Raw genomic sequence first — 21478 nt, 5'->3', positions numbered from 1 at the left:
CGTGAAGGAAAAGTTCCGATCCCAGCGGAAGACAGGTGGAAAGCGGGTAGCCTTCCTTCAAGACAATGCATGGCCCCATAGGGCCAAAACAATGGAAACCCTCTGGAAATTGAAATGGAACCTTATGACACATCCACCGTATAGTCCCGATTTGGCCCCAAGTGATTTCTACCTGTTCGGAAGGCTGAAATCAGACTTTCAAGGCATATGGTTTGTGGACGACGTCATCCACTGTTCAGGAGTGGATACGCCGCCAACCACAAGCCTTTTTTGAAAAGGGCATCAGGATGCTTCCAGAACGTTGGAAAAAAATGTGTTGACTCTGGAGGGGAGTACGTTGAAGACTGACATGTGGAAGTAAGTGTTTGGCAATTATGTTAAAAAAAATCTGTCCCAGTCATATTTGAACCACCTTGTACAAAACTATGACACTCAAAAATGCAATACAAACAGAACAAACACCAACAATTTACAATTTACACAGGGAGAAGAAACAAAGCCTGGATCACTAATGAACAATGAACCAGCAGACAGCATACCACAGATTAGTAAAATGCTTACCTTACTAATCTGAGCACACTACATTACATGTCACATAAATGATTACCTAGAGTTATGCAAGGGTGGGTGACACACTTGTTAGAACCTGCAAAAACTTTTCCTTCAGCGCTAAACTACTATCCAAAACATGCACAGGAATCAAAGTCTGGCATATAAAATGCAGGTAAACCCTCAAATCGATTAATGTTAAGTTGAGTAAAATATACATTAGGCATACGGAGCCTTTGCTGGGACCACAAGAAAATGTTCCTTAAGTGTGGGAAAATGTAAAATTAAGTCCCTTAGATCAGGGGTTTCACGGAACTTGAAATAGTAAAATTATACATTAGGAATATGGAGCCTTTGCTGGGAACACAAAAAATGTTCCTTAAATGTGGGAAAATATAAAATTAAGTCCCTTAGATCAGGGTTTCACTGCTATTTGAAACAGTAAATTATCTGATTCAGCTTAATATGACAATGCAAGCAATTCTGATTTCCAACAAGCACCCTGCAGGAATACTGATTAAGATGAAACAGCTCCTGTTCAACACAAGTAGAGATGACAGGATATACAGTGTTACAGAGCAAATCCCACCCCCAATAAAGTAAAAAGAAAACGATAAAGATATCTCTATTCTCTAAAATTAGAGAAATAAACTTACATTTTACATAAGACAGTTCAACATATGTATTTCATGTGTTTCTCAGCACCAAAATATTCAAACTGTTTCAAACAGATATTTGCAGAATATAACAAGAGGGAGGGCAAAAAATTGCACATAAAGGGAAACAATAAATCAGAAAGGCAACCAAGAAAACTGCTACTGTTTACTGTTAGAAGTGTGACATACAACTAAGTTTCAGAGATTGTTTTGAGAGTTTTTACTGCAAACTACTTGCAATGACACTGGGTCTTCTCCAAGTTTTAATTATAAACACATACATGTGTACACACTCATAAATATATGGTATTGTAACTACGTTTGATGTCAATGAATACAATAACCACCAACTCACTCACGGAGCTGATCCCTTCTTGAGAACTTCCCAGCATTTTAACCCTTTGACGTGGTCATTTAAATTCCGCGGCCGCGGCTCCTGCGGTAATATATTCAGCCGGCCATTTAAATTTTGCTCGAAAATTATTTATTCATCATTGTTCTTAAATTCTATGAGATAGGAACATGAAACTTTCACTAAAATGATCTTAAAAGGTGGTTTTATAACCTTACCTTATAATATGAGCGCCCTTTATATCTTCAATGGAAGCAGGTTGTTTAGTATTTGAGCAGTGAATGGGACGCCTTGAAGCATGAAACTTTCACTAAAATTATCTTAAAAGATGGTTTTTATAAACTTACCTTATAATATGAGCGCCCGGTATCTATTCGAGCAGTGTAAGGAAGGCCTTGAAGCATTCGTGTAACCCAACGGTGCCCCACATTCCTCGCTCCGATATTTACGGTCATCCCTCGAAACGACCACCAAGGTCAGTACGATAAAATGGCGTCAACTGGAGCGATGATTAGGAAGGAATGAGTACTTTTCCCTCCCCCACACACATCCGTATCGTCTCAGGGGGTGACCACAGTGTTCTGCCTTAAATTGTGGCGTTTTTCTAAGAAATGGGTGCTATGTACTGTGCGAAAGCAATCGATTTTACAAGAATAAAATTTTGGACAACCCTCTTCTAAGAATGCCATTTGAGTGTGTCAGTGTGGCCAGCTCGGGGCAATATCATATTATAAACACATCACATCACGTCTCTCCTGTTTATAACTTCGTAGCAAAGAATAAACGACATTCATAGCGGTGAAACCGCTAGCAAGAGCCACAGGAACTTTGCTGCAAGACAGGCATATGTAACAATGACTTATCTCAGCTAAACTCGTTGGCTTAGTATACTCTGTTCTTGTGACAACAGGCCAGCGAAAAATCTAACAATCTACAGCAAAACCACCAATTATTATGGGCGTTATAACATAGGTGTGCAGCTGGACGAAACAGACACGCCGAACCCCCCCAGACGATTTAAATCCCTGACGAACCATACACGACGAACCACGGCAACGGGTTAATGGAACCCAAAGGTTCATTACCATGTTCACAAGAGCCATCCATTGGTCCCTATCCCAAATCAGATCAATCCAATCCATACCATCCCATCCTATCTCTCTAAGATCCATTTTAATACTGTCTTGTCTAGTTCATGGGTACCCCAAATTCTATCAGAATATTGTACAATACTTCCCTCCTAACTGAATCATAGGCTTTCTTGAAATCTATGAATAGCTGATGTACTGTTTCATTGTACTCCAATTTTTTTCTCCAGTATCTGATGAAGGCAAATTATCTGATCAATAGTTGATCTATATAATAACCACAGGAGATCAAAGTCAAAGGAAAACATTTTCAATATGTTGTTCATTTACTGCCTCCAGATATGTCAATGCCAACCTTTCTGGCATTCACTCTCCTCTGAGGTGAAAGCAACCATGTGGCAGAGTCAGTATGATCATGAGAATGAGTTGGCAGAGATGATCCAAGGCTTAACATGGAATCTGAACCAGAAGGGGTGGGGGCCATGACATTCTTCCATTCTTCATATGGGCATATGATTCCAAACTTTGCCACTCTACACCAAAGAGTTACATGTGCCCTGTGTTGATGGAGCTGCTGTGGATCTTCCTCTATACAACTGCACAAAATCTTTCATTGACAGAGCCAGATAAGTGGAAGTGTGATTCATCTGTCATAAGGGTGATGACACTCAGCTACTGTGCTATAATTTTCCATGTCACAATTGCTTAACTCTCGCACCACCACCATTTTGTACGAATGGAAATTTAAATCCTTGTGTAAAATTCTCCTCATGCTGTGATTGGATAGTCCTAAAGCAAGAGAATGTCTTACGGCTGAATGCCTAGGGCTCCTTATGAATGACTGCCTCACAGGCTCAGTGTCCTCTGTCAATTGCCCTGTATGCAGACTACCTCGTGGTGTTTTTTTTTAATATGGAAGCACTAATTCTGAAGTTTTCTACCCACAACTGTATGGTACTGTGGCAAGGAATTTTTCCATGATGAGCAATACTGAAATGTTTGCAAAATATTTGCTGTGTTTTATCAAGTCACTATTTTTAAAAATCGTTTTAACAATAAATACATCATGTTGCGTGCTCCACTGTTCCATGGCTACTGCAATGGCACCACTTAAGCTAGGAAAAGACATGGTTCCTGCCATCTCATCCTCAGGGGTCGCCAACATAACATATTGTGACATGTTGCGCAATGGAGGACAACCCCTCCTTACCCAGCAGTGACGTGGCAACTCTGGCCACAGTGACGTGGCGGATGAGTCAGCGCTCCGTCCCCCCCTCCGTGGTGACGTAACGCGCAATGCCGCAATTGCTACATACCCATAAACAACTTCCAACAGCGTTGCTACATAACAGGCAAACACTGCGACTTTATAAGAGAGCTGCCCTGCCTGCGAGTTGAGTTGAAATATAGCAGCAGTCGTGGTAAGAAGACCCGAACGCGTGGTTACAAGATTTTATGTGACAGTGTGCAATAACTAAGAAGTCAGTGAGTGGAAGACTTATTGTGTGCTGTAGTACAGTTATATTTGGAGTGTGTAATTCAGAGACTTGTACAGCTCCCGCGTTATTAATACGCGAAGACTCTTGAAGATACAGTGAAGAGATGAGTGCATAGGGTTCGTAAAGTGTGGAAACCCGTAACAGTGTTGTAATTAATTGTAGCTGATACTGGTAGCTTGTTAAATAAACCAATTAACAATCCGAACGGCTTCTTCAGTAACTAAAACATGTTACAATATGTTACAATACAGCAAAGGTTCCTTTGCTGTACTCTGTCTATAAGTTAGAATTATCTATCCCTTGCCTCTGTTAGATGTGCTTTAACAATACTTACTGTTGTTGTTGTCATTGTTGCTTGCTCTTTGTTAAGGAACATAGACCATGACTGACATATTTTCCATTACTAATATTGTTACAAGTTCAAAAGGTGGCATGATAAATCATATTTCTGTAAGGTGTTCTAGAAAGAGCAATATGATGTCCAGGTGTTGCAGAAATGGAAGAAATTATCTACAGCATGCTGAACTTGATTATATGCTTGAAACTGATTACAACTAAAGTGATTAATATTATAAATGATGGCCAATCAGAACTCAAAGGAATGAGTTACTGAAATTTAAAAAATGGTTTATAATTCATGGGTTACCTGAAGATCCAATATTTTTGCTTTCTTGGCTGCTGCTTCATCATGATCAGTTGGACTACTAGGCATTCGCTTCATGTTGGTAGCTGTGCGGCACACTTCTTCGAATGTAGCAATTCTCTGGGTAGTGTCTACTTTAGGAACAGGAGGCCTGTTGACTGCATGTACGGAAGGTTTCAAAAGTGGCTTTGTCTCATATGACAGATCATCAAACGAGCTGCTATATGACGAGTCCACATTCTCTTCTGGCCAGTCAAAGCGAGTTGGACGTGGTGATTCATCTACTACCACTGGTGCTGAAATCCTGCTAGGACTACAGAACAAACCATGTAATAATATGAAAATTCATACAATCATTAATGACACTAGTAGCTGGGTGGAAATGGATAGGGTAAAGTAAACAATATTTACACTAATTGCATTTCCACTAATAAAGTAGTGAAACTTAATTTAGATGTATCTGATGGTAAAACAAAAACTAAAATATTGAGGCATTTAGACCCCTTAATGGGCAATGACCGTGAGAGGAGCAATTATACAGAGTGGGGTACAGAAACTTCTTTTTTTGAAGGCGAATAAAAGAAAAATTATTGCTGATAGACAAAATTTATGTTTAGCTAATGAAAGAACACACTTTAAAGTTTTAAATCATGTAGTTTGAAACAAAATATTTTGAAAGTGGTGGCCACCGTTATCTATGCACTGATGCAACCGTTTTCTGAAGTTCCCCTCTGCACGTTCCAACATGTGCACCGGAATTTGGGCTACTTCCTGCCGAATAACATTCTTCAGCTGAAGCAGGTTTGTGGGGCGATGTTTAAAAACCTCTGCCTGGAGGTATCGCCATAACAAAAATCGCAGGGCGTTAGATTAGGTGAGTGCGCTGCCCACGGGATGTCACCTCGAAGCGAGATGAGCCGTTCGGGGAACTCTGCCCTCAAAACTGTCATCGAAGCTCGGGCTATGTGGACCGTGGCACCATCCTGTTGGAATCAGATATTTCCTAGATGCATTTCTTCAAGAGCTGGTTCGAAAAAGTTTTTAATCATGTCCAAATAGGTGTGAATTGACAGTAACTGCATGATTGTCTTCTTCAAAAAAATAAGAGCCAATAACTCCAACTCTCGACAACGCACACCGTACTGTCACCTTATCACTGTGAAGTGGCCTCTCATGGAGCTCTCTGGGATTGTTACCACTCCAATAGCATATATTCTGCTTGTTGACATATCCGGATAGGTGAAAATGTGCCTCATCACTAAAGAAAACAAGTGCGTCAGGGGGTAAAGTTTCCAATAACGTTTCGCATGCCATTATTTGGTTCTGGAAATCACATGGTGACCATTCTTGCACAACAACCATCTTATAGGGATCCTGGAGATCTCAAATTCGACTGTCGAACTGCCTCCACATTTTCTGTCATCATAACTGCCCGTTGTCATCCTGATGATATTTTCACCACACTCCCGGTTGTCCTAAAGTTCTCTACCCACAAAACAATCAATTTCTGGTTGGGAACTGGACCTCTGGGCTTAATTCTGAAGTGAGTACGGAACGCACGCTGCACCGCCATGTAGGAATGGTTGTTCAAAAAATAGGCTTAGACAGCAAACACACGCTGCTCACTCATCCACCTCATGTTTCCTACTGAGGGGTATTAGACAGAAACTTCCAGGACTGCTGCGTTCGCCAAGCCTATCCCCACTTTTCTGCGACCTCCCCTCCCTTCACAATGCATCTTCACAAAAAGGAAGTTTCGCGCCCCACCCTGTGCAACAGCCATTAATGAGTAACAGCTTCACATACATGTTCCGATGGCAACAACTGACCTACAACAATGAGGAATGGTGTTTTCTGTGCAGTCTGTGCTGAGATGTTGTAAGTGGGACAAGTTGTGAGCTGCAGTTCGTCAACCAGTGCAGTGGAGTCGATTGGTGAGTGACTTAGTCAGTTAGTAAAGAGCTGCTGTAGCTGAGGATTGGACAGTACAGGAACCCAGAGTAGGATGAATGTAAGCCATTGGAAGCCGCTACCACGTGATGGTTAGGGATGACTGAGAAGGCTTCATGTGTGCTGCAGTTACAGTGATTTTTGGAGTATGTAATTCAGTGAGACTGTTGTAGTTATTTGTAGTTACGTTCTGTAAGTGTTCAATAAATCCAATTACCGATCCGAACCCTGTGTATAGTCACTCTATAATCGTGATAATATATTGGGAAATGATACAATGAAACTGATTCTAATACTGACACTTCACTGCAGCGTGTGTTCAATAGCAGTTTCAACACAAATATTATGTAAATTAAACTTATCTCACACCTATTTCAAAAGCCAGTATAAATATTATCAGAATCTGTACATTGTTCAGAAGATGAAATGCAACAGAAATACATGCGCCACAAACACACCTACACTTAAGCCTAAAAACAAATCTATGTCACAGAAAAGTTTATTATAATCCTGTATACAATCTGCTATTTACAGTGATTAAACAAAGTACCAAAACCAAACCAATCGTCTGAATTTGTTTTATTATTGGTTTATTACGTAACACTTTCAATATATCTCATATTATACAGCATGAAATGATATGAGAATCAGTAAATAATGATTTGGAAAAGATGAAGAAGAAAGTGCAAGTAGCTTAATTTAAACTGTATCCTAGCATTTTCCTAGAGGGACTAAGCAGAAGAATGAAAACCACAGACAGGACAGCTGCTCTCAAGATTTGAGCTGAGGGCTTCTTGAATATGAAGCAGAGGTATTAATCTCTCAATTACTACAATCAGTAAACTTCTGAATTTTCTTCCACTTATTAGTGTTTGATATAATGTAATCAGAAATTACAGAATATATATTGGAACTTGTTGTGGAAGAGGGAAAAATCAAGGGTCAATTCTCCCTTAACTATGAGAAGAAGTGATATTATGTGTTAGATTTACCAGGAGACAGTTCAGAAAAGGTTAATTCATTATAAGGATTGCCTCTAATTTTATGAGACAAAGCATGCTTATGTCATAATTGACTGTGGAAAGCCTCCGCAGTACACTTTTCTCTTGCATTAAATGATATATGATTTTTGTAACAAATGCATTAGGGAATGCANCAGGTGCTGACGAGGTGGAAAACTTAAAAAAAGTGTCACATTTGACGGAAGGAACTTGATTGTTAATTGGTTAGTGTGACGGACCAGAATGAAAGACCTTAAAAAAAAAGAATGCACAATGTTCATCTTATGATGCTGTGACCTTTTTGACAAACAAGATGGCCAAGATTAGCTTGGGGAAACTTATGATGGGATTATGGCAGTATCATTAAACTAAATCATGTTAGTATGGAAACCAGACATTCTGTCTTCTAACAGATAAATTTGTTCTTTGGGAAAGATTCCACTATGAGAAAAAAAGTAAAAAAAAAAAAGCCATTTCTCAATCTCAGTGCTGTTTGCTCTAAATGCTGGGGAAATCCTTCAGATATATGAGGGCTATTCAGAAAGTAACATCCAGTGAGCTGTTAACAAAACAAGCAATTCAAAAAAAGTAATGTTATATTTTAGCGTCCTGTTGCACTGATTTAAGTCCATGATTTATTTAAACCGTCTTGCAGTGTATACACTCATCTATCTCCTTCTCTCACTCGCACTACATGTTTCGGCATAAAAATGCCATCTTCAGGTGCTTACTCAATCCACGCCAAACTAGTTCATTGCATGCCTTGTCCTCACATTAAAATAACTAAAATATATATCTATCATATACATTGACAAATGTCAAACGTTAAAAATATTAAAATTGTTCAGGATTCCTCATCGCTACGTCGCACCTCACTACGCCAGTCATGCCCATCCTCCTCTGTTGGAGCACTCCTTCACTATTGTGTGTGTGTTGTGCTTTTGTTGTGTCTTGTTCCTGTGACTGCGTGTGTTATACTCCGACAGAAGAGGATGGGCGTGACTGGCGTAGTGAGGTGCGACGTAGCGATGAGGAATCCTGAACAATTTTAATATTTTTAACGTTTGACATTTGTCAATGTATATGATAGATATATATTTTAGTTATTTTAATGTGAGGACAAGGCATGCAATGAACTAGTTTGGCGTGGATTGAGTAAGCACCTGAAGATGGCATTTTTATGCCGAAACATGTAGTGCGAGTGAGAGAAGGAGATAGATGAGTGTATGCACTGCAAGACGGTTTAAATAAATCATGTACAAAAAAAGTATTATATAAAAAAAATACATAAGTATTTAAGCTACTTCTCAATGTAGTAACTGCTGGAATTGAGGCACCTGTCATATCGGGGAATAAATTTTTGTAAGCCTGTGTCCAAGAAGTCTGCAACTTGTGAGTGCAGCCATGTTTTGACACCTTCCATCAACTCCTCATTATTACTGATGGGCTGTGATCCCAACCAGTTCTCCAGGTAGGTAAACAGGTGGTAATTGCTCACAGTGAGATCAGGGCTGTAAGGAGGGTGGTCAAACAACTCCCAGTTGAAATGTTCCAGCACTGCTCGAGTGCAAGAAGCTGTACTTGTATGTTAACACGCAGTGCAATGGAGGAGCACTACACCATGTGTCAGCATTCCACACCTTTGTTCTGAATGGCCCTATGCAGTTTTTATAGTGTTCTGTAATACACATCTGACATTAATGTGGTCCCTCGTTGCATGAATTCCACCATCAGCACTCCTTTCCTCTCCGAAAAAATAGATGCCATCAGCTATCTGGGAGGCATACAATGACTGTTTAAACTTTTTTGGATTGCTTGGTTAATGTGTATGTGTATTCACTACTTTGACTGTTGTGTGGTTTCAACATTCACATACAAAACCAAGGTTTCATCACCTGTTACTCGTATGATGTGATTAACATATTCATTGCCATCTTTGTGGACATATCAAAATTCATTCTGTAGATACAAGAACAAGCACTAGGTGATCCACAAGGCAATGAGTCATGTGATGCTACCTTTCATGCCCGAGCTCTCACTACCTCCTACCTTAGTTGCCTAAAATGAAATAACTTTCTGAACAGCCCTCATATAACAGGAAATACATTACTATTAAGAATTCTAGAACAAAAAAAAAAGTGTGTTAGGTTGGCAATTACTGCTGCAAAAACATTCAAGGACATTCGGTCTATTGAAACTATTAAGTCACTATGGAAGTAAATATAAAGCAACAAAAATTAGTCTCTATACTGATTTTTCTGAGAAAGAAGTAACTTTAAAGTACGAGTTTTCATTATCTTAGTACACAACCAAACCTTCAGGTTTACATAAGTCTATCCCTTTCCATCTTTCAGAACCAAGTCATCGGACAGTACACATCATTCAAGATTAAGTTAACAGTTCAAAAACAACTAGGCACTAGTTGTTGTAGTAAACTTTATTTGGAAGGAGAAAATCACGAATGTGCAGTCCTATTTCCAAGCTTTACATGCAAAAATAAAAATTTCAAACTTTAATTCTCAGCAAATAAAATTAAACCAAAGAGTACAACCAGGATGTGTAATCTTATTTATAACATACCTCTCATAGTCACTAGCAGAAGAAGAATCTTCAAAAAAGGTTGAAACATTTGATGGAACGTTACGTCTCTTCCATATGGGTAACCTGCAGAAAAGAAACAGACACTCTATTAGAAGACATCAACGTAGAGGGTCACATTTCATATACCACATATAGTTCTTGCTATCTAAGAAAACCTCTGAATTTTCAATAAAAACTGAAGTCTTCGGGCTACATTTGCCAGATAAAAAACAACTATAAAATATTTTTTAAATAAATGTAATTTGACCTCATAAGTTCATTAGTGACTTCCTGATATATATTTATAAGTGAATCACGATATGGATTGCGCTCTGAATCAGATGCTTGGGCTTTGGTTGACTTCTCCCTCATCTTGCCACAACAAATCGTCCTCTGTGCCATCCATCAAATTCAATATACCACATTTTTGGAAGACCTGATGACAGTTTCATTCAACATTTCAACAATAAAATTGCAGTGTATATCCCACTAAGCAGCACCAGTATTCCATCTTCTGTGAATGACTGCTTCACTAATAAGTATATACTTGAAGAAAGCAGTCTTCTGGGATTTGGCACCGTGTATATGTGGTGTTAACCGACGTTTCGGAGGAACGTATCGCCTCCATCTTCAGGGTAGAAGAAAAAAAATATAAGAATTCTGCAAGCAGAGAGACCGTGAGAACCGGTAAAAGCAGACTGCTTTTACCGGTTCTCACGGGAAGGGGGAAGGGAGCTGGAACAAGCATGATTTTTGTGTAGGGGAGAGGAAGGCAAGGTTAAAGGCTGGACACTAACCCATAAGCTGAGGGGGGGGGATTGTTATGTTGGTTGGTCATGGCCTCTGTGGCCTTCTGGATCTGGCGTCATATCCCAGTGTTCTCTCCCCTACACAAAAACCATGCTTGTTCCAGCTCCCTTAACCTACCCCTCCCACACTGCTGCTTTCACTTGTATACTTGCCCTTCCCCCCTTCCTCCTCTGCTCTCACATAGCTGTGTATATTTCCACACAGTCTGCTTTTACCGGTTCTCACGGTCTCTTCGCTTGCAGATTTCTTATATTTTTTTTCTTCTACCCTGAAGATGGAGACGATACGTTCCTCCGAAACGTCGGTTAACACCACATATACACGGTGCCAAATCCCAGAAGACTGCTTTCTTCATAATCACCGCCGTGAAAGCCTCAAATCTTACATAGTGTTCCTCTATGGGGAGGCTGCTCAACGACACATTCGACGACTCGAGACGCTACGAACCAAGAATAACAGCATAGATCTGGGACACCGCATTCAACTTCAGAATACCTCCATCCTCGCCACCAAGACCCGCTATATGGATCGCATCATTAGGGAGGCAATTGAGATTGAACTGCATCCAGGAAATATGATCAGAGAGGGGGGGTTTTGTCTCAGCAAGTCTTGGAAACCTCTCATCTGTCCTCTTAAAAATCCCCCACCGGGATATGATGCCAGATCCAGAAGGCCACACAGGTCATGACCAACCAACATAACAACCCCCCCCCCTCAGCTTACGGGTTAGTGCAAAGCCTTTAACCTTGCCTTTCTCTCCCCTACACAAAAACCATGCTTGTTCCAGCTCCCTTCCCCTACCCCTCCCATACTACTGCTTTCACTTGTATACTTGCCCTTCCCCCCTACCTCCTCTGCTCTCACATAGCTGTGTATATTTCCACACAGTCTGCTTTTACCGGTTCTCACGGTCTCTTCGCTTGCAGATTTCTTATATATATTTTTTTTTCATCTATCCTGAAGATGGAGGCGATACGTTCCTCCGAAACGTCGGTTAACACCACATATACACAGTGCCAAATCCCAGAAGACTGCTTTCTTCATAGTCACCGCCGTGAAAGCCTCAAATCTTATATAAGATTATGTTCTTTTGATATAGAAAACATGTATACCAATATACCCAAAAATGATATAATGAATATAACTAAGAATATACTACAACACAATCATAACACAAACACAAAAAGAAATTATGTGCATATTGAACACTATACTGAACCAAAATTATTTTCAATATGAACAGAAATTTTACAAACAGATGGTTTAGCTATGGGAGCTCCAACATCTGCAATTTTGCAGAAATATATATCCAGAACATGGAACACACACAAATATATGACATATTAATGAAACAGAACATAGTTGGATATTTCCGATATGTTGACGACATACTAATATTATATGATATAAGCAAGACAAAGATCAATGACATGGTTATAGAATTTAATAAACTGCAACCAACAATAAATTTCACAATAGAGAAAGAGAACCTTAAATCTATAAATTTCCTAGATATAGGAATAAATAGAGGAACAGACGATAAATGATACAAACTCCGTCCCAAGTGCAAACAATATATATTATATGTCTTGATCTTGTTCTCTTCTACACTACATGTTTCGGCCTCTAACGGCCATCATCAGGTGTATACTCTTACGTTGCTGCCACACTGAACCCAGTCTAAAATTTAACATTTAAAAAACACATTGTTATTTTCTTCGTTATTATCAACATCTACCTTGTTGATATCTGTCTGGTATGTAGGTTAATTTGTACACGTCAATTTTGATTTTCCTGTAGTAGCACTATAAAATCTTTAGTTATAATTTTAAAATCCTTTAAAATTTTCTCTAAATTTAAAATTTAAAATTTAAAATTGTTAGGGTTACTCGCCCTATGTCTAAGTGCTGCAGCGGCTAGTTCTTGTTTCCACACTGTACAGGTGTTATTCTGTGTAGTCTTCCTGTGTGTGTGCCACTGCTTGTCTTTACTACATGTGCTAAGAACTAGCCGCTGCAGCACTTTAGACATAGGGCGAGTAACCCTAACAATTTTAAATTTTAAATTTAAAATTCAGAGAAAATTTTAAAGGATTTTAAAATTATAACTAAATATTTTATAGTGCTACTACAGGAAAATCAAAATTGACGTGTGCAAAATAACCTACATACCAGACAGATATCAACAAGGTAGATGTTGATAATAACGAAGAAAATAACAATGTGTTTTTTAAATGTTAAATTTTAGACTGGGTTCAGTGTGGCAGCAACGTACGAGTATACACCTGATGATGGCCGTTAGAGGCCGAAACATGTACTGTAGAAGAGAACAAGATCAAAGACATATAATATTGTAACGTGTTTGCACTTGGGACGGAGTTTGTATCATTTATCGTGTAGAGTGCAACAGGATGCTTAAATATAATAGAGGAACACACAATTTGCAATTTTCAATACATCGTAAACACACAGCAACGGACATAATAATACCAAGTGACTCATGTCATCCACAAGAACACAAGATATCTGGTATTAAATACCTTATAGATCGAGTAAATAATTATCCCATTACCAAAGTAGCAAAAGATACTGAGATAGCTACTATAAATAACATACTCGTAAACAAGTACAACACAGATATAATTACTAAACTAACTACAAATAAAAGGAACCAAAACATTACAAAAAAAAACAGAACATTACTAAGAATTCAGAAGAACAAAAAACGAAATGGCAAACATTCACATACATAGGAAAAGAAACAAGAAAAATCACAAAACTATTTCGTGACACAAAATTAAAAATAGCATTTAGAACTAAGAATAATTTACAACATATCTTAAAATCAAAAATACAAATGAGTAAATATAACAAAAGTGGCATATACAGAATGAAATGCCTAGATTGCCCCATGGAATATACAGGACAAATGCAGAGAAAATTTAATACCAGATATAAAGAACACATACATGACATAAGACACAATAATAGCAATACAGGATACTCGGAACACATATTGAACACAGGACATGCATATGGTACAATAGAAAATACTACGGATATCATAGCAACGAATAAGAAAGGACAGTATTTAAACACACTGGAAAACTATCATATGTACAGAACAACAAAGAAAAACATGCATATGAACAATATAAATAAGGAAATGTATAACCCAATATTTCATGAATTACACACAATTTACATGGAACAACAAAACACAACCCCACCACCTACCCCCACCACACTCACACCCACAACTTCATAGCTCAATCAATACGAAGACACACACACATCCAACATTACAACACCCACAACCAAAAAGGGAACACACAACACGAGACATGGTGAGTACTAAACATTATAATACAACACATAACAAATAGAAGCCGAAAGTAATAATAAGAAGTACTTTTTCACATTGCAGATATATACTGAGAGTATGAGGAACGACTCTCATTGAGGAGGAACTATGCGCGGTGTTAGAATTGGGACAGATAAGACAAATAATCTTAACAAGTTTTTAGTATATAAATATTTATTATAATTGACGAACATTTTTAAATACTTTTTAAATTTTACAATGACATAATGGCAAGCAATGAAATAGATTAATGTAAATGGAGCACCTGATGATGGCACTATAGTGCCGAAACATATTGTGAAATAACAAGTGAAATTGAGTGCACTAAAAGACGGACACTGCATATATATCATGGACAGATTTTATGTATGTGCAATTTGTTGGTTATATGTAAGGTCAAAGTTCAAACCACTGCCAAGTCTGTAATTTTGGCTAACAAACAGTATTTCATACACTAGCATAAAGCCTATTGAAATTTCACCGGGAAACTGTTAAAAACAAACTGCCTCAGAAGCACTTCAATAACTTGAAAATCTATAGCTACATTTACAGCAAGGCACTAAACTTGACAGTTTCTGTCTAGATGAAAAATTTTTCAGCAAAGCTTGCCCGCAAACAACAAACTTCATCAAAAATGCAGAGATCTCCAGCTAATCAAGAACTGGATCCATTGAGCCTCCCACAATATGTAAATATCCAAACAATTGTTGTTCTCGAGTCAACTGATGACTGCCAATACATGCACAAAGCGGCAACTTTAACAAACTCAGTCATGTCTCAGCCAGCCATTCTGGTCATGTGGTAGTGCCATCTATGTTCATCATTTTTCATCACATTTTGTATGTGTTTGAATAAAATTAGAAACATTATTGGAATTACAATGAAAAACAAGGCAGATGCCAAAATTAGGTTCATTAACACATTCGTTACCAGCCTCTAAGTGGACAATTTAATTGCCCAGCCCCAGGTTTTTAAATGTCAGAGTAATTTGAATTCATTCATTGACCAACAAAATCTGAAAACATTCTGCTCGTAAACTATGGCACACAGGGAGCTGAAACTGTGCGCATACCTTCTGGAGATGTTTTAGTGCACTCTGTGTGCGCGCTACCTGTATCACATTTCCCAGGAATCAGAGTAACACCATTTTTGACAATACCACCTAGTTTCACTATATTTTCTAAACACACTCTACATTTTCTTGTTGGACTACTGCTGCAAATTTCAGCAAAACATATCTTTTGTCTTGCCATCTAGCCAAAATGGAAAGTCTTTCACATGGGCTCTTTTTGGTGGCAAATATCTTGAGGCTGTACTGATGATGATGATGCAAGAGAAGCTGATTCCATACTTGAAGGTGATGGAGGAACACTGAATACTTCCTTTTCACTTGCCAGAAGTAAGAAATGGGATACAATTATCTTGAAGTCTGGATATCCCATCCTTACTTCTTGATTTGACTTTACAAACAGTAGGAAGGAATGACTTCATACCTGCTAATGTCACTGAAGTGCACGAAGGACAAAATACTTTCGAAACAGTTCAAAACTGGAATTTCAAAAAGAGGATCTTAGTAGCAATGGAGTTTGAGAGTAGGTTTATTCATTATCCCAGTCAGAAGCATTAACCCCAACATTTGTTTTCAGTTCTGGCAGTTACTGGAGTTCATGTCTGAAATTGTGAATGTTTTGTGAAAGGGTGTGGTGCAGCAACAATTACTTGGCTAGAAACTGGTTGGATTGTTCACAAAAATACTGAAGAAAATTATCTGTAATGAATTCACAAAATACATAACATGAGTGTTCTAATGTCGGTATTCTGGCTTGTGTTTGATGTAAATGGTGGAGGAGACAGGCAGTAGCTTGGCAATGTTTCGGGTGTGGCCTCATCTGCAATGTCACTTTATACTACTACATATGAGCAGACACACTGTCAAACTGTGTATTTACTGAAACAACAAAGGATAAGGTACGAGAATAACAGTGACATATGATATTCAAGGCCATGGAAATACTGACGCATATGCCATCTACATATATAGTGACCAATTATGCTATATAATCATTGTTTGAATGAGAAATGTTTGTGTGCATTGCTATCCAATGTAAGTGAGATGGGGGCCCCTATATATGAGATCATTTATCCAACCACCTGTTGGCTGTGAGAGCAAAAGTGTTAACTGATGAATCACTAATCAATGACACTTCATGGAACAAGTTAATGTTGATTAATGGAGGATGACTGTAATTAATCCCTCATTTTCTTCAACTGGTAACAGAGCATCACAATGACCATTATCTCATTCACCACTAAGGAACAGAGAAACACTTGTTTCAACTGATGCTTTGCTAAGTGATTTGACCTTCAAACACTACCTGACACTTCATAGATTTCAGTTACAAGTTATCTATTACTTCAACACTACCACGATACACTCCACTTTCATCCAGTCCTGTCTTATAATTAATATGCAACTGTAGACTGTGGGAAGTCAAAGTCAAAGTCATGTTGCAACTGACGGTCAGTCAGTCTGTCTGTCTTTCTTGGTGTCGAGCCCCAGCTGGAGCTCATGACCAGATGTTTTCTTCTTTGTGAAAGTTGCTGTCCTGTCCATTTGGGGCGCCCTCTCTGATGAGAGGTTGGGTCTGCCATTTGTCAGTCTTAGTCAGTCCATTGTCAGTATTGACATATATTTACAATTTAATTCTAGTCTTAATTACTATTTCTATGTACAATAATTACAAAGCCTCTGTCAACCCAGGCATTGTACAGCAGATTATGCTCTATTTCTAGTATTATTTGCTACCACGGCAGTCTAGTCACTTGAACGGTCGTATGCCTGACCGCCGCCAAGTTTAAGCCTCTTATACTTTCTGTGGTGGGCTTCGCCTTGCCCAATGTTACGAACATTCTCATTATCATGATTTTGTATGACTTCTGCTTGTTGCCTGCATAACTGTTATACAATCATATATAGGATTTTGAATGGCATGTGCAATTCGCGGACCAGTGTGCACCTTGGAAAATTGCCAATGGTGCGGAGAACCTTGTTTTGCAGGCACTGCAATTTCGCTAGATGGGTGTCTGCCGCAAACTCCCAGGCGGGGCTAGCATAAGTCATTACAGCTCTAACAAGAGCTTTATGGAGGGTCAGTTTAATGTTAGCGCTCAATCGCTCACTTTTGAATATGGAATATACTCTAATGAATGTTCTGAAGGCCTTGGCTTCGATCATTTCTATGTGTAATCTCCATGTCACTTTCTTATTGAAGATTACACCTAGATATTTTGCACTATTTACAAATGGAATATTTCTTCCATTTAGAGTAAGACAAGACTCAGGCGGTTGATGACCACAAGAGAAGTAGACCCCCTGAGTCTTATCTTCATTAATTTTTATATTCCAGTGCTCACACAAAGTCTCCATTGAGCTGAGACCGCGCTGGAGTTTTTTAACAACAAAACTCTCCTTGCGATCTGTCGCATACAGACAGGTGTCATCCGCAAAGAGGGCCATGTGAACACCATGAGTTTGGGGGGCATCATTTATGTACAAGTTGAAAAGAGTAGGGGAAAGGACAGAACCTTGTGGCACCCCTGCTTGCATTTCCCTTTTCGCTGATATTTTGCCTTCAATTGAGACCCTGAATTTACGTTTAGAAAGAAAGGACCCAATATGTTTGGTCAAACTGTTCGAGAATTCCAATTTTGATAACTTATACAGCAATCCTGAGTGCCACGTGGTATTAAAGGCTTTTTCGATGTCCAAGAACACTGCAGCTGTAGATATTTTATTGTTGAAATTAAGGATCACGTGGTCCGCCAGCCACATACATTAAAATGTCGTGCTGTGATGTGCATGAAAACCAAACTGACTTGTGTTGAGCAGGCCTCTTTCTTCAATATGTTTACGGAGGAATTTCAAGATTGCTTTTCGAATAGTTTTCCTGTCGTGGACAGGAGGCTGATCAGATGTAAATTTTGAGGGAATTTTGGGTCTTTACCTGGTTTAGGTAAAGTTATTATGTTTGCTTCCTTTCAAGTATTTGGAAAATGAGAGAGCCGAAAACAATGATTGAATAAATGAGTTAGGTGAACCAATGGTCGTCTTGGAAGGTACCTGAGGCATTCATTTGGGATGTCAATTCCACAGGCCTTTATTAATTTCTGAACGTCACATGGTCTAATCCTTTGAGGGGGGTTGCCATCTATGGTTTCCAGTAGAGCTTGTACTCTAGCCTCCACGCGCTGTTCATGGTTTTTGTAGCACTGGTCATGTGGCGTGAACCGAATTTCCAAACAGTCAGCAATTTCGTTGGCTTTTTCAGAAGGATAAAATTTAAGGCCAGAAGAACCATGAATAACAGTTGGTGCCCTTGGTCCATCTCTCTTGAGAGATTTCACACTGGACCATATATTCTGAGGTGTGACTTCAGCGTTACCTATTTTTGTTTCCCACCGTTCAAGTGCCTTTTTTGGGTCATTCGCCTGATTGATTTGGTGACCCAAATGACTGCCATTTTACACGCTGGATCCCTGGTTTCTTGCCACAGTTTATATTTTATCAAACAATCTAGACCAGGAAGATCATTAGACTGTGGGAACATATCATAAAAATATCATATTTATACAGCACTCACTTTCCCGCTCACTTTTCACCATCACGCGCCCTAGCCAATCACGTTGCTTCCAACGCTGGCATTTACACAGCACTTGTTGTCTAGCCCACATCCAGATCATTACACGCGCTAGCCAATCAGCGCTCTTCAAATTTCGCTCCTCCATCATGCATGATATAAAAGGCGGAGCGCAAAGCTCGCAGTCAGTCAGTGTCAGTGACCATATCAGCCAGCCAGCAGTGACCACACTTCCTACAGAGCGATCGGTCCTCGGAGTCATTGGCACTTCACCGCATCAGGAACGGCTGCCTCACCTCTCCAGCGGTCATGCCCAACTCATTGGGCAACTGGCTGCCTCAGCTCTCCGGTGGTTATGCCCAACTCACTGGGTGACTGGCGCAGCTGCCGCCACTCCAGCGACCGCGCTCTGTGATCAGGCAACTTTCTACAACTGCCGCACTGGGGCTAGTCAACTCACTCAGCTTCCGCAACATTAGCCGACACACACCGCAGCCAGCATCTCTTTCTACCAGCGCATGCAGCCCTACTTCACCGGCCGAACATCCCAGCCAAACGGCCCTTTTCAGGGCCTACAAACTTTCCGAAGTGGTTTGTCTGTTGGAGTATCGACAAATCCCACAAGACTATTCTGAGTGATCTAAAATGGAATATATGGCTGGAACCTTGGAAATATACAATTACGGTCTCTGTTTACAGTTTTCATATATAAGCCCTCAACTGATCTACTACTGTACACATCAAATCATGTTCTTTCTAAATATATATGTTATCGACAATAGAAATTTGGTCTTGGCAAAGGTCAAGACTTAATTAAACCATAGCAACAACACTCACTGTTGCCTGGAAGCCCATTCAGCAACTACAACTAATGAAATATCTTCTACAACATTGGGAAAAGAATCATGATATGTAAACAAGCCTTAACCTTTCATATACAGGATCACATGCTCACAGGGATGCACGCACATATACATATACAGGCAGCCTGGAGATCTCATGAGCCTACTTCCTTTCCTAAGGAAATGAAGGACTGCTCGAGGTCACGAGAAGACAGAGTTTTCACTTTGTTTAAACTACATATGTAGGCAAATAAGCAGTTAATAAAATTTTCACTGCATGCAATGTAATGAGTGGAATTTTCAATCAGTGTGTTAATAGAAGAGTTTCCAAGCAATGCACATACTTGCGGCCAGGTAACATTTCTGGAAGGTCTGGATCAATCTGTTTTGGTGCGATCTTCTTTCCTTGCAAATTGTAAGTGATGGGAACTTGAGGTGGCCTCTTTATAATAGGCTTAATTTGTGGAGATGAGGCTGAATTCTGTGCATCCAGAAGTTTGGTCAACACAGTCATATTCATTTGCTGGGCTGTTGTGTACAGACGCCTGTGCAGTTCTGTGCGGAACTCCAGTCTCCCAGTGTACATGAAACTGAAACACAATCAACATCAGTCTCCCCTTTGGGAACAGGAGCCACAAAACATTTTCTCTTGAACTGTTCATAAGCAACATTTCTTCCCGAACACATAGTGAAGAAATATGATTTGACATGTATTGTTGAGTATCGTACAACACGCAGCTGTACTGATACCCAAAGACTGAACAGACTGGTCTAGAGGTAACACTCTGGACTTATATTCAGGAGGTACCTAGTTTGTTTCTTGGCTGGAACGCTGCCTATCCCGACTGAGGTTCTATGTGGTTTTTCTCAGTCCATCCAGGCTAATACTGAGAGTGCACACTGATCAGGCCACAACCACTTCCTTCCAATTTACCTATCATCCTGCCACCTGATGCCATATAGTCTTGATACTGAAAAAGTGCTTTTAAATAACTCATGGAAAGGAAACAAGAAGTTTACATAAGAACTAATCACCTACTTTCCTTTCACTGTAATTTGAGTACCCAAAATGCAAAGTAGGAAGAATACTTTAGCATATATGCGTAATGAAGTCAATGAAACAAAATAATAATGAAAGGCTGCAGTGTTGGTATCACTGATAGGAGTGATTTATGAAGTACACAGTTCAGATGTTATGATATATATACCAAGTTTTATGAAGATCGGTACAAAAATTCAAGTAATATTAAGGATGCTACTTCAAGAATTTGAGAGCCTTCAGTGCTGGTATTACTGATGAGAGGGATTAATGAAGTATACCGTTCAGATGGCATGATATTGTGACATGTTGAGCTATGGATCACCCCTACCTCCCCAGCGGTACGTGGCGGTAATGTAGCGCTCGCGTTACTACGGTAATAGGCGAGTCCCCGCCCCGTCACTCCCCTCCGCGGTGACGTCACCAAGGGATATCGCGGTTGCTAGGCAGCAGTCAACAACTCCGGACA

At 39.5% G+C, this 21478-nt stretch overlaps 1 protein-coding gene across 1 annotated transcript in view; it reads right to left on the bottom strand.

Annotated features, from left to right (window-relative positions):
• LOC111871336 (centrosome-associated zinc finger protein CP190) overlaps nucleotides 1-21478 on the bottom strand; it is a gene marked incomplete at both ends in the record, with an annotated part of 63411 nt that overhangs the window by 12421 nt on the left and 29512 nt on the right. Inside the window, 3 exon segments of the mRNA XM_033754216.1 lie at nucleotides 4791-5100; nucleotides 10319-10402; nucleotides 20315-20560. Coding sequence (XP_033610107.1) covers nucleotides 4791-5100; nucleotides 10319-10402; nucleotides 20315-20560 — 640 coding nt within the window.

Source organism: Cryptotermes secundus, unplaced genomic scaffold, assembly GCF_002891405.2.
Source record: "Cryptotermes secundus unplaced genomic scaffold, Csec_1.0 scaffold2737, whole genome shotgun sequence".
NCBI lineage: Eukaryota > Metazoa > Arthropoda > Insecta > Blattodea > Kalotermitidae > Cryptotermes > Cryptotermes secundus.
The sequence above is the reverse complement of the archived record's forward strand: the minus strand, read 5'-3'. Positions and strand labels throughout refer to the sequence as shown.